The 14,614-nt window shown below is 36.5% G+C and overlaps 3 protein-coding genes across 3 annotated transcripts; all 3 read left to right on the top strand.

The window, feature by feature from the left end:
- Positions 1-2,794: 2,794 nt before the first annotated feature.
- On the top strand, positions 2,795-5,878 carry LOC140015636 (wall-associated receptor kinase 5-like). Its single transcript, XM_072068359.1, has 3 exons — positions 2,795-3,802; positions 3,914-4,045; positions 4,355-5,878. The coding sequence occupies exons 1-3, from the start codon at positions 2,911-2,913 to the stop codon at positions 5,620-5,622; spliced, it is 2,292 nt and encodes a 763-aa protein (XP_071924460.1). The 5' UTR covers positions 2,795-2,910; the 3' UTR covers positions 5,623-5,878.
- A 1,712-nt stretch (positions 5,879-7,590) lies between these two features.
- Positions 7,591-10,181, top strand: LOC140015808 (wall-associated receptor kinase 2-like). The gene is made up of 3 exons (XM_072068629.1): positions 7,591-8,446; positions 9,028-9,204; positions 10,126-10,181. Exons 1-3 carry the CDS (start codon positions 7,591-7,593, stop codon positions 10,179-10,181), a joined length of 1,089 nt encoding a protein of 362 aa, XP_071924730.1.
- A 754-nt stretch (positions 10,182-10,935) lies between these two features.
- Positions 10,936-12,225, top strand: LOC140015635 (wall-associated receptor kinase-like 9). The gene has a single exon (XM_072068358.1). It carries the CDS (start codon positions 11,028-11,030, stop codon positions 12,060-12,062), a length of 1,035 nt encoding a protein of 344 aa, XP_071924459.1. The 5' UTR covers positions 10,936-11,027; the 3' UTR covers positions 12,063-12,225.
- The last annotated feature ends 2,389 nt before the right edge of the window (positions 12,226-14,614 follow it).

A 14,614-nucleotide genomic window follows, 5' to 3' on the forward strand; every position in this document is an offset into this window, starting at 1 on the left:
AAATTTCAGCACTCTTATCACTAATAAGCACAACATAAGCATCATTAGGTGTAGTAGGATGTTTCAAGCTTCACTTACCAAAAACCAAGAGAGAGGAAGATGTTGTGCACCTTAGTCCTTCAAACAAAGTTCACCAAACAACTTACTAGCACTAGAAGGAAGAATTTTATGGAGTGAAAACTAAGTTAAGCAAGTGGTTTAGTTGATTTGAGCTAGAAGTTTGCTAGAATGTTGAAGAGTTTTGTCTTTCTTCTTGCTTAGAGAGGGCCGGCCATAAGGAGGAGAAAAATGGTGAATTTTGTGCAATTTTTGGATATTTAACCTTTGGTCAAAAAAGTCAAAATTGTGAATAGTAATTCTTAAAAGGCATCCAATAAGAAGGTGACACTTGTCACCTTCATAAATGCATTCTTATCTTTCTTTCCTCTCTCACATCAATCATTTCACACACACTACTTATCTCTTAACACCCGATAAATTTTACACAGTATCCGAAACTTAACCTTATTGGCCGAATTTTTTCGAACTTTTCGCACTAGTGGGTCCCACATCCAATATATATTCTTAATTTTCTAAAAATTCACCAATGCTAGAAAAATCATCTTAAAACTATAATTGCTCATAAAATCCACTAAGAAAATATTTCTAAGCCAGAAAATGCAGAAAACATGCAATTAAGGGGAAATAAACCCTAGGAAAATAATTAGGGTTTTACGGGTTCTCACATGAGCAACCCCTTGAAGACGTCCGAGGCTACTGTGACAACTTCTACAGTAAACACCATACGCAAATCATGCTCGAAATCATAGACCAACAAACAGTTCTTCATTTCTTGTGTTAGCAAAAAGAATCAATTTTCATCAGAGGATACAGTAGCAATCATGTATTAGCCAATAGTTCAATTTCAGTTGTATCAATTGGTTAGGTTTCTTGTTATAGCAGTTAGTTAGATCCTACTAATGGAAGAGAGTATACTAGCCTATAAATAGCCATTGTATGAGGAAGTTGTAATCAGCAACGGAGTGAATGAATGCCCCAATCCTTTTGCATTGAATATTCTTCCATCTCTGTTTCTTTCTTTCATCTTCTTCTTCCTTTCTTCATTCCCTATTATTCTTGCTTCTTGCTTCTTGCTTCTATCTCTTCCTTTCATTCTTTCTACAGTCTATCTAATTATTCTCAATAATGCCCATAGAGATAACTAAAATCCAATTGAAATCTTGACAACTGTGTTCAATTGCATGTCAACCATCCTAAGTATTTAGAGTGCTTCACATGCCCTCAGCTAATGCATGTGCAGGCAACATTTATGCACAAGGTTAGCAGTCTTTATGAGACTAGAATGTCCAAGAACACTAGTTTATTCACGATTGCATCAACTAATTAAGATGTGGTGAACCAACTTAGGGTTATTTCATACTGATAGGAAAAGGAAAAAAAATAAAGTTTTAGTCCCTAGTGTTTCGTACTTTTGTGAATCTAGTCCTCTCCAATGTTTGGCACCAGTGTAATTTTGGTTCCTAACTTTCAGCAAAAATAAATATGGTTCCTAATATTTCCAATTGAAGCAAATTTAGTGTAATTGACGGATTTTCCCTAATTACTAACGAAATCATGTTATTTGCAGTCACATGTTCACTAGATTGAATTAAAAAAAGAGAATAAAAAAGCACCTGACTTTAGACAATAAGAATATTAACTTATGTGATGACACATGACTAATTAATTAACCGCAAAAATGGAAATAAAATAAAGAAATTTGTGAAATTATATACATACAAAAACCTGTAGGGAATCTTTTGCTTAAGGGGGAGTGGGGTTGGAAGCTGCATTGATACCTCTGGAAAAGTAAAGATCCCATGCCCATTTGGCATGACAGAAGATTGTTATCTTGAGTCGAGATTTTCAGTCAATTGTAACAACTCTTTAATCCTTCCATTCTAAGCATATATTTTTTTTATTTTTAAAATTTTTTTCTAGTAGAAGAGGAATGAAATTTAAAAAGCGGGGGAAGAGAGGAGAGATTTGAACCCAAGCCCTCTAAATCTTGGAATCTCAATCTTAGGCCTCCGTTTGATAACTAGATTCAACATAACATATTCAAATGCATTTGATAACAAAAATTAGAACTTTTGAATTAATTGAGTGGAACCAAATATTCTAGACAAAATTTACTCTAAAAAATAATTAATAAACTAACCACATATCAGTTAATATGATATACACTCAAATGCATCAAATATGATATTTAACAATTTAATAATTTAATGAATTTCGCCTTCAGATTTTAAATTTAATATTTTAGTTTTCAAATTTCAATTTTATCAAATACACTCTAAGCAGACTAAAACCTCATCGGCCGATGCATATATCGTAATTACTTTCATGACATACATTACATCCAAAAACACATTTATGATTTTTTTTCTCATATCAAGTGGAAAAAATTTATCGGTTCCCTTATTGTTTTTCACGTAAATAAATGGAAAGAGTAGGGTGGACTTGAATGTCTTCCCTTACTGAGTCTTTATGTCGTTAGCATAAGCAACCCCGTGAAGACGTGGACCCCATCGTCGACAGAGACTAGTGTGAACAAATGCTCCTTTATATCTTGACTGCATTCATTTGAAGTTAACCGTCCTATTTGGGGTCTACAGAAGAAGTTTCAATGGTAAAATGCGTAGGCCTTTTGTGCGTTTACTGGCTAAGTCTTCCCTTTACTTGGAATGCCTATAAAACGTCCCTATTTGGGGTCTACAGAAGAAGCTTCAATCGTAAAATGCGTAGGCCTTCTGTGGGTTTACTAACTAAGTCTTCCCTATCGTAAGTTTAAAGTCCTTAGAAGTGCACAATTAACAATTGCAACTCTCTTCCGTATAAGGAAACTTGCTTCTTTGAAAAACAATTCCAATGGGCTTCAATCGTTTGATTTTACCGATGCTCTTGCATTTGGTAATTGCCTTGATGCTGTCTTCCGCTTCAACTTTGACATCCCCAACATTTTCTATAGCGATGCCCGGCTGCCAAGATCATTGTGGAAATGTAAGCATTCCATTTCCATTCGGTATTACAGAAGGTTGTTACCTTAACGAACAATTCTTTATCAACTGCACCAACTCTTCAACCTCTGTCCCTCAACCAGTTCTGCATAACAGTACAATCAATGTCACAGAAATATCTCTGGAAGGTCAGGTGCACCTTATGCAGGATATAGCATCTGATTGCTATAATAAAAACGGAAGTTTATTGAACAAGAAGTCACCATGGATAGAATTATCCGACCGTTTTACCTTCAGCAGTACAGCTAATAAATTTATTGCCGTTGGCTGTGATGCCGTGGCTATAGTTTATGGTTTTGGTCAAAACCGGAGCTACACAACTGGATGTGTCTCTTTCTGTGATTATAAGGAAGATGTAATTGATGGCTCTTGTTCCGGCATCGGTTGCTGCCAGACAGATATCCCACCAGGGGCATGGAATATTAATGTGAGCTTGGCCAGTGTTAATAACCACACCAAGGTGTGGGGTTTCAATCCTTGCAGCTACGCTTTTGTGGTCGAAGAGAAGGCTTTCAATTTTTCTGCAGATAGCCTCACCAACTTAAGCGATGATTTAAGTCTTCCCGTCGTGGCCGATTGGACCATTGAGGAGGTGTCATGTGACGTTGCCCAAAGAAACACGACCTCTTATGCATGCTCTGGTAAAAACAGTCACTGTTACGAACCTTTCAAGGGGTTGGGATACCGTTGTTCTTGCAATCAAGGATACGAAGGCAACCCATATCTTCCTGATGGTTGCCAAGGCATGTGCGAAAATTTTGTTAAACTCGTCTAATAAACCAGTATGTATATGTGTGTTTCAATTCACATTTCAAATTATGCTTCTGCTTTCTATTTTTTATTGAATTCTACAGATATTAATGAATGCCAAGATCCAACTCTTTACAATTGTACGAAGAATAGTGTTTGTCACAACACATTGGGCAACTACACATGTCCTTGTCTCAAAGGGTATCATGGTGATGGGAGAGGTGGAGATGGCTGCAGTCCTGACCATATAAATTGGTCTATGATTGTTTCAGGTTAGTCTACACTTTGAAATGATTGGAGAAGCAAAGGAGAATTTATCACTATGGATTGAACCATCTCTTAAGTGGTGTGATAAATATGTGCTGTATCATGAGAGTATTAAATTAAGATAAAATGAAGATTTCTTGAAACCCGTTCCATTTGGTTTAAGATGGCAACTAATCATAGTATAAGAGAGAAAGAAACCTAATTCTTTTCTTTACCAGGTAGTGAGAGAACATGAAAGTTGATAATCACTTGCAAAATTAGAGTCTTTAGCTGCAAAGTATCCGATAGATCTCATCATTTGCTAATTTTTCAGTCAAATTTGTCAACAGGTGTTGGCATAGGCACAGCAATTCTACTTTTCTGCTGCTTTTATTTGTGTTTGGAATTGAGGAAAAGAAGGGAAAACAGATTGAAGGAGGAGTTTTTCCGGAAAAATGGTGGATTAATGCTACAGCAACGACTGGCTCAAGAAGGAAGAAACACAAATGTTGCTAGAATTTTCACTCTTGAAGAACTACGAAAGGCAACCAATAATTTCGAGGAAACTCGAATTATTGGTCGTGGAGGATACGGCACAGTTTTCAAAGGAATCTTAGTAGACCATAATTCTTGTACTGTTGCCATTAAGAGGTCCAGAGAAGTTAACGAAAATCAACTTGATCAATTTATTAATGAGGTGATTATGCTTTCCCAAGTTAATAGTAGAAATGTCGTTAAACTTCTAGGATGTTGCTTAGAGACGGAAGTGCCATTACTTGTTTATGAGTTCATCGACAATGGTACTCTCTCCGAGCATTTAAGCAGCACAACAAAATCACATCATCTTTCTTGGAATATCCGATTAAGAATAGCATCAGAAATTGCCGGAGTTCTCTCATATTTGCACTCAGTAGCTTCACCACCGATTATCCATAGAGATATCAAATCGGCAAACATACTTCTAGATCAAAACTACACTGCAAAAGTCACAGACTTTGGAATATCAAAATTGGCTCCTTTAGATGAAAATCAAGTATCTACAATGGTGCAAGGAACATTTGGCTACTTGGACCCCGAGTACATGCTAACAGGTTTGTTGACAGAGAAAAGTGATGTTTACAGCTTTGGGGTAGTTCTTATAGAGCTACTGACAAGTAAGAAGGCATTATCATTGGATAGAGTGGAGGAAGAGAAGTTTCTTGCGAATTATTTCATTTCTTCACTGAAAAGTGGTCACTTGATCCAGGTTCTTGATCGCAACATTATGTGCGATGTAAGTATTGAGCTTTTGAAAGAAGTTGCAATGATTGTTAAATCTTGCTTGAGTGTAAAAGGTGAAGATAGACCGTCTATGAAGAATATAGCAAGAGAACTTGAGGTATTGGAAATAAGAGCAAAGCAATCTCCAATTCAAGTTTCTAAGATTGATTTCACCGACACTGAGGCCTCCTTGCTTGGTATGCAATCAACAAATGCACATGTCGACGGTGGTGATTCTAACTGCATACATACTGAGAGTCATAGCATAATGGAGCATATGATGGTACCAATTGCTGGTGGGAGATGAATGATAGGGTGTTCTGGAGCTGCAATTTTCGACTTTCCAGTTCTGGTGCACTTCTTCATTTATTATTACGAGCTCCTCCTAGAAATGTCAAATGGAGTTGAATTTTCAGCAGTTTTCTCGCAATTAATTTTGATTGTGTGTGAGTAGATTATTTGATCCAAGGCCTCTCAAGTTGAATTGTAGTTCAGTTCTGCTGGGTTATGTAACTCTTACAATATTTAGTGTAAAATGGTATAAATTTGGTCTAAGCATAACATTCGACTGAGTTGGCGTAAAAATCACGATTAAATCAAAACCATATGAGTTTACACTGGAAGTTATAAGAATTAATCAACTGAACCTAACTACAGAGACCTCAACTTGAGGGCACCACTTCAGCAGATAATGATAATTATTTTTACATGACTGATTAAACAAATAAAAAGTGGTACTATTGAGATAAGGAGAATAAAAAGCACCAGCAACCTGTTGGATGCTGCACCTTCTCACTATTAGCCTAAACCTCCATTCCCACTGTACTGATATGACAGCTTTCTCCTTGAAGTTTATTTATTGAAAGCTATTAAAAATATCCAGAAAGCTCTTAACTAAATTAAAACTGATTTATATTGAATGAGTAGTGGAAATTGAGAACAAAAAAAAAAAAAACCCAATTGCAAGAGATAGTGCCCAACCCAGTGAAGGACGTCTGGAGGGAAAAGATGAGGAAATTGCGAACTTTTGAAGTAGAAGAAAAATAAGAGGGTAGATGCTGGGGCTAGTTACGGGAGGCAAAGGACGGGCAGGGGACAAAAAATAGAACTACTGGTACGAGGAAGATGGGCAGCGGGATGCAGGGAAGGTGGCGATTCGTGGCAATGAATTGAGACGTTTCATAATATCATATTCTCAGGAGCACCGTAGCAAAACATTGTGCTAGGGGGTATGCTGCATCCATCCAAAATACTAGCCCAGAGTAATCAAGCAGAAAGTCTTGAACTGTGAAAATATTTTTCTATTACGGGTTTCCTCTTGCCCTGGGCCTTTATTAATTTAGTCCGCGTCGTGTAAAACATTGGGAAGTGGCCACCATATCAATTTGACTATCTATATAGTGATGGCAATGGATGCAGAGTAGTACGAGGGTAACCAAAAAGATGCATTTTCGTGTCCAGACTTTGTTGCAAAGACTTAAAGACTTTTAACCAGCTGCGAGGTTGTACAGTACTAAGAGACGATTCAATTCCATATTACAAGGCCAAAGATTCCACTGGAAAGACAAAGTCGTGGTCATATCTTTGTGGTCATTCGAACTTTCTGCTACTCCTGGAAACCATCGCATCTTGGAAAAACTGGATGATTATGTGTGGCCCATAAGACTCAGCAATTTCATCCGAACTTTATGTATTATTTCTTCCCATCGAATTGTGTTTGATGAATAATATTGATTATAATTGCAACTACTACGTTCCACAAGAATTTTTTCCAGGAAGGAGGAAACCGTTCCTAAATTCCGACCCCTTCAAAGGCTTTCCGCGTTTAATTTTTCTTTTACCTAATAATTTTTTTGGTTGTTTCATAGTTATTTTTTTCTTGTTGTAGTCTAATTACTCATGAATTTGCTTTCCTTTCCCTTTTTAATTGATAAATAATAATAATTTTGTCAGTGAGATTCTTAATGAAATTTAGATAAGAGTTTTGTACAAATTATAATTCCTTGCTGTCAATTATTGGTTTTTAGGTTTTTTAACATATCATATTGTCATCCAAAAGAAGAAAAAAAAGCATTCCATGCACTAGAACGGCCTATATGAAGACTTGTTTGGCCTCCAAAGCTAGAGTGGATTGATATTTCTATAAATTAAAACATGGCCTCCTCCAAAGAACACCACATACAAGTTAAAACCTCATTATCCCAAAACTAAGCAGCCATCCCAGTCCAAAGCTTCCCCAGCTATGAAATTTGGTCAGGTTATACTTTTCATATTGATGGTGTCCTTAAAGCCAGCTATCACCCCGGCGGCATCATACCCTCCTTTACGCATAGCGAAGCATGGCTGCAGTGATACCTGCGGAAATATAACGATCCCGTACCCATTTGGCATGACAGAAGATTGTTATCTGGAGTCCAACTTTTCAGTCACTTGTAACCATTCTTATAATCCTCCCAAATTATTTCTACAAGACTCAAACGTTAACGTCACAAAAATATCCCTTGAAGGTCAATTGAACATTCTCAAGTTTGTAGCTCGCAAATGTCCTGATCATCCGGAATCTGATGATGAACCCTCTTTCCGATTTCCCGAATTCACAATCAATAGTACCGTTAACAAATTCACAGCAGTTGGCTGCGACACCTATGGTTTTCTCCAAAGCTTCCACTCTGTCAAGGGGACTACTGTAGATCAAACTATCGGGTGCATCACCATGTGTTTCAACCCGTCTGCCGTGGTTAATGGTTCCTCGTCCGGCCGTGGATGCTGCCAGACATCAATCCCGCAAGGAATGACAAATTTCGAGTTGAAAGCGGAAAGTTATTACAATCATAGATATGTTAAAGAGTTCAGTCCTTGTAGCTTTGCCTTTGTGGTTGAAGAAGGTAAGTTCAACTTTACTTTCGACAACCTTACCAATTTACGGGGGGTAGACAAACTTCCTGTGGTACTTGATTGGGGGATTGGAGATGAAACCCAGACGTGTGAAACAGCAAGAAAGGACTCGTCTACTTATGCTTGTCAGCATAATACCTATTGCGTAAATGGATCAGGCAATTACAAGGGATACCGTTGTTTCTGCAATGAGGGTTATGAAGGTAATCCTTACTTGCCAAATATTGGTTGCCGAGGTACGCACTTCATTGCTACCATTTTTTTTTTGGAGCATATCATGATTGCTACTTCACTTTGGACAATCATTTTGGCGCATCATTCATTGTCCATTTTACTTCTGAGTTAGTTAACCTTTACATCCCCCCCCCCCCCAAAACCACTACCACCCACCCACCCACCCAACAACCACAAACACACACACACACCACCTACTTTTTCCCGGGAAAATTACATCAATATTTGCACACATTAAAAAAGATTATTTGATTTTTTTCCTTTTTATAAAATTAAGATAACCCTTTTACTTTTTTACTTTGTGCCATGGAAAAAAGAATTTGGTTAGGGTTATTTGGAAAAAAAAATATTGTTCACAAAACAAATTCTCTAACCAACTTTTTATATCATGTACATCATATTAAAAAAAATTATACTAAATAATACAAAAAAAAATTTTCCAATGAACTTTCAATCCAAACAAACATGGTCCGATGTACTTTTGAAAAATGAGCTTTACTTTTTAAAGAAAATATTAAAAGAAGAAGGAAAACAAATCCGTGATAGATCCAACATGATTTTTTCTGGGGGTAACATTATGCAGATATTGATGAATGTCAAAAAGAAGAGACCAATGATTGCAAATTCGGAGAACTTTGCATAAACGTCGAAGGAGGCTACAATTGCTCTTGCCCGAAGGGGTACCTTAAGAAAGATGATGGAAGAGGGAGTGGAAGTTGCATCCCTAAACCTAAGAAAAGTTATCAAGCACTTGTGGCAGGTAATAGTTTGTTCTTTTTGTTACCGAAGTTCCCAAGTATTATACAGATAGGCACAAAGACCAAGCTTGGTCAAAAAGCAAATTACCGTTCTCAGATCAGCTTAATTTGCATTTTGTTTATAAACACACATACACATACGATCGACACAAGCATTGCCTATATATTGTTTCAATTTATATCTTAAATAATAAATCAGTATGTTTTGGTGGCATGGAAAATGGGTAGTACCTATTATCACAAACCACACATTGTATCTTCATGTTTTTGGTGAATTACATAAGATAGGGATTAATCATTAATGGGAGCAACCTGAGAAGGACTAGAGCAGACTGAGCCAAAACTACCTAGCTGAGTCAATGTCAACCCAAAGCTCGACCACCTCTTAATCAGGTTTACTTTTGACCTCGAATTCAGCGAAACCAAAGTCAACATTTGCCATACCCATCACAAGTGCAAATCAAAGAGAGTTAAGAGTCTGAAGCACAAGACCAATTCGATGATTAGCCACATTAATCAAGTGCCGTTATCTTTTTAATTCTAATTCAAATCTTTTCTTTTTTCGCTCTCTTATTGTATGGTTTGAAGTCTCTATTAAAGTGAAAAAGGAAAAGAAAAATTCTAGGGTAGAGGTTTTCTCCCCAAAAAATAAAATAAAATAAAAAATCTAGGGTAGACATTTTCTCACATTATTGGCTATCAGTTAAAAGCATCACATATAGAGAAACATTCTATTATTGCCGAAACAATAAACTCAGGAACAAACTCAAGCTTAAATCTTGTTAAGAAATGTAATCAACAATTTCACTAACTGTCACCCAGTTCCCTGTTGGCTTGAACAGCTTGGTGGTGGTACAGATCAGTTAATATATATACAGATGAAATATAATTAATCTTGTTTCTCTGTTCCTGTAATGTCCAAGCTTTGATGATTCTTCCTGTCGAGTTCCTGGCTATCATCCGTTTAGGAAGTAGCTGATCAGTTATGATTTAAATTTAATAATATTTGCTGCTGGAGGTCCCATTGCTTCTTGTTTTAGTCTCAATTGTTTCACCAAAAGCTCTGACGCTGCGATGATTCAGCTTCAACTTCTTTGAGTTCTAGCCATTCTCTATACATTCTGTAGAAGGTGCCCTTCATCTATGTCGATTTTATTAAATTGAAACTTGTTTAGATTGATTACCTACAAAACACAAGGTCAAACGACATTGACTACTCTACGATTTGCTTCTAGGTACTTCTCCTATATTTTGCAAATCGCCATTCACTTCCTGTAATACTATTCTTCAAATAATTACCACTTCAATGTAATACCGACCAGCCTCCAAATAGCCTTCCAATTCCACAAACATCCAACCAGCAACTTGCAAAGAATTTTACCGAGGACATAAAGAACTACAGCCACACATAGGAAAGGCACATTAATACGTAGAAAACTTAGGCATGTAAACCTTTTTCCTCTTTCTCAGACCAAAAATGCACAGGTGTCATTTACTTTATCTCCCGGCCAAAGCCACCACCCACAAGAACTTCAACTGGCAACTCGTTTGAAATCAATCTTTCAGTGTATGTTAACTGTAATATGCACCGTGCTTGTACAACAACAGTCTCGACTCTAAAAATTTGCAATCATTGCAATATTGGATTTGTACAGGTACTTTTGCGGGTGTTGGCGTACTATTTCTCATGATAGCTACTTATACCTTGTACAAAGTAGTGAAAAAGAGACGCAACAAAAAGCGCCAAGAGAAATTTTTTAAACGAAATGGAGGTCTTTTGTTGCAACACCAGTTATCTGCTGATGAAGGTGGGGTTGAGAAAACAATGCTATTCTCTGCTAAAGAATTGAACAAGGCCAGTGATGGATTCAATGAAAATCGCATACTAGGTCAAGGAGGTCAAGGTACAGTTTACAAAGGGATGCTAACGGATGGCAGAATTGTAGCAATCAAGAAGTCAAAAAAGGTTGATGAAAACCAATTGGGGCAATTCATCAACGAGGTTGTCTTGCTTTCACAAATCAATCATAGGAATGTGGTAAAGCTTCTAGGTTGTTGTCTGGAGACAGAAGTCCCACTACTAGTTTATGAATTTATCCCTAATGGAACCCTCTTTACCCTCATACATAATGGAAATAATGAGGAGCTTCCCTTGACTTGGAATTTGAGACTAAGAATAGCCATCGAGGTAGCAGGAGCATTGGCGTATCTACACTCAGCAGTTTCAATTCCAATCTACCACAGAGATATCAAATCCAGCAATATACTTTTGGATGAAAAATACATAGCAAAAGTATCAGACTTTGGAACTTCAAGGTCTGTGACAATTGACAAAACTCACTTAACTACTGTAGTTAAAGGGACTTTTGGCTATTTGGATCCAGAATATTTCCAGTCAAGCCAATTTACAGAGAAAAGTGATGTTTACAGCTTTGGGGTGGTCCTTGCTGAGCTTTTGACAAGACAAAAGCCAATATCCTCAGCAGCAACAGATGAAGATTGTAACTTGAGTTTGGCAACAAGGTTCCTGATATCCATGGAACAGGATTCTCTCAGAAATATTCTTGATCCTGAGCTCATAAATCAAGGGAATGAACAGGAGATCACAGCAGTTGCTAAACTTGCACAACGATGCTTAAACTTAAATGGGAAGAAAAGGCCAACTATGAAGGAAGTTGCCATTGGATTGGAAAGCATGAAACTATCATCAGTGCAGTCAACTACTCCAGAAAATTTTCAAAGTCCAAGCCACAATGAGGGAGAATCTGTCGTGTTTTCTGATAACAATTATACATGGACAACTGAAGGTGATAGCTCTAGATCTGTTTCGGATGTCGATCCACTTATGAATAAGCACTAGTTCATTATTCTGTTAGTGGTTAGAGTTATACATTAAGTTCCCAGATATGCTCATACTGGCCATGTCATGCCCTGGGCATCCTGAAATTTGTTATGGTAACAAATAAGGAGTTTATGTTTTCTAAAATAACTTTGATTATGAAAAATTTTTCATACTAACGTAATTCTTCAATGCTTCTTTTAGTGCCATGTGAATTTCTAACTGGCCATCATGCCCATCACTGGGAAGATCACCTATGGAACTGTTGCTTAATTCAGCTTTTAAGTTTAGCCATATTCTTTGAACTTCATTTAGTTCATGGTTGCTAGTTTCATTAATAATTTCATAATTCAGTATCATAAGTCGATGGCTACTCTGTCCATATTTAGTATAGTTGAAAGGCCTAAAATGAATTCAAAACAGCAGTATTTTCGCAAAGTTCCAACCCATTCTCAATTAGCATTCCATCATAAATATTGGCACGAAATTACACATCGACTTCTATAATACTTCTTCATAAAGCCTACACTCTTATATCAGTACAGTGAAAATTAAATTAAAAAAAAGTCATGCTTGCTTCTGAGTGCTAAACTGACTAAAACATTATCTCTCATTATATATATTGGCCCAAGATCGATTATTGTCTAGTACTGTAGGTTCCTTTTAAGTTTTTGACTCACCAGCAAAAAATTTCAAAGCGTAAAACACAATAAAGAAGCTGCGAACATATCAATGGCGAATCCTCTCTCTCCTGAAGCCGAACTAGATGAATGTGTCAGTGTTGCCCACAAGGCTGGAGGAAATCATCGGAAGATGCCTACCGTGGCCAAAGGAGACGAATCAAGTCCTGTGAAAAGAATGGTGAAGGTCGAGTTACAGAGGCCGAAATCAGAGCAAAGGAAGCCATGCTTTCAATTATTTTAAAGATGTTCCCTTCTCATGCAGTACTGGAGAAGAAACAAAGTGGAGTAATCTTCAGGCAATGGCAGAAGGGGCGGCTGCTCCTGATTTTGTTTGGGATTTGGACCTTGTTGATCGATAAGTGTAATTTTATTATTTATTTTATTATTAATTTTCTCTATTACTTGATCCAATATGAATTAATTGTTAAATTCTACTCATTTTTTATATTTTACATTTATTTCAGGAAGTAGATAGAAAATACCACAATAAGTGCCAATTTAACGGAAAAGGAGCCTAAGTAAGAGAGACTATCTCAGAGGGCATTTTTGGAAAAGAAAAACTTATGCTCATTTTGATAATTGCTGCAAGGACAGCGGAAGGCAGATTTTTTTTCTTTTCTTTTGGCCGCCGCACAGGAGCATAGGGGGAGGACCGAGATAGAAAAATTGTGCAGAGAACAGGCACTCCTTTGGAGTTGCTTTGTTTGACTTTTCTGTTTAGCTTTTTGGCAGTGATAGTCTCCCTCGTATGTGAGGATCTTTTGACTTTTCTTTGCATGACTTTTTAGTGGGTTCTTTTCCTTCTTCATACGACGCCTTCAATCGAATTAAATTGATGGCCGCGGATCTTGCTTCAATTCTGTATGGATTCTTTGCATCAAATATCAACTAATTTCTTCACTCTAATCAAAGAACAATGGAGGTTTTGATTCACCTAAAAAATTATGAGATCGATTTAATTTTATCTTTTCATTTTATTTATTAGTATTCGCATATTCTCTTATTACAGTGATTATAATTGTCCAACTAATTGATTGTCTCGAATCCGGATAATTAGTTGATTGAATAATCTATTATCAATTAGGGCATTAAATTCGTAATTGTTTAATTACTCTAAAATAATGACAAATGGCATGATTGGATTTGTGTCAGGGGAATACGCGGGTTAACCTAAAATAACCCTGGTAGTGCGTTATTTGGTTAGAATAGGGTTCCTCTAATACGTGAAGCAATTAGAAAATTAAATCTTATGGGCGTACCTAAATTTATTTCCTAATTAGAGCAGTGATTAACAGGCGTACCTTAATCACCGACGCAGTAAGGAGGGATTGACTGCCATCTCTTGTTTGATAGTTATAACCTATTTATTGATAAATAATTGGTATTGCCTTTGCTTCAATGATCAATTAGGTGTACCATTGCTGAAGTTATTTCTTGACTAGAGCCTTAGTTATCATTCATTTGATTTTAGTAACTTGTTATTTAATTTTTAATAGTTTCTTAGATTTTATTTGAATTTCTTTGATTGTCATCTTCTGCACAAAAACATTAATGTCTTTTGATTTGCATTGGAACTAAATATGTGCTTTATTCGTTAAGTATAGTCTGTAAAAGTATACACTTGCAAATGTGGCATTTGAAAAATAGGAAAGAAATGTTATTTGACTATAATTAACAATCAAAAATTGTATTTGTTAGTAATGTTACAGAAATTAAAATCAACAATTAAATTTTATAAACCGGTGTTGAGGAAACCTCCCTCAATTCATTTATTGTTTTACGAATCTTACCAAAAGCAAGCATGACAATCTAAGAACTGTAATACGAAACTAAGGAAATATATTTGCAATTGGTTGTTTTCACTAAAAATGCCCATGAACCATTTAATGA

Source organism: Coffea arabica, chromosome 10c (assembly GCF_036785885.1).
Source record: "Coffea arabica cultivar ET-39 chromosome 10c, Coffea Arabica ET-39 HiFi, whole genome shotgun sequence".
Classification (NCBI taxonomy): Eukaryota; Viridiplantae; Streptophyta; class Magnoliopsida; order Gentianales; family Rubiaceae; genus Coffea; species Coffea arabica.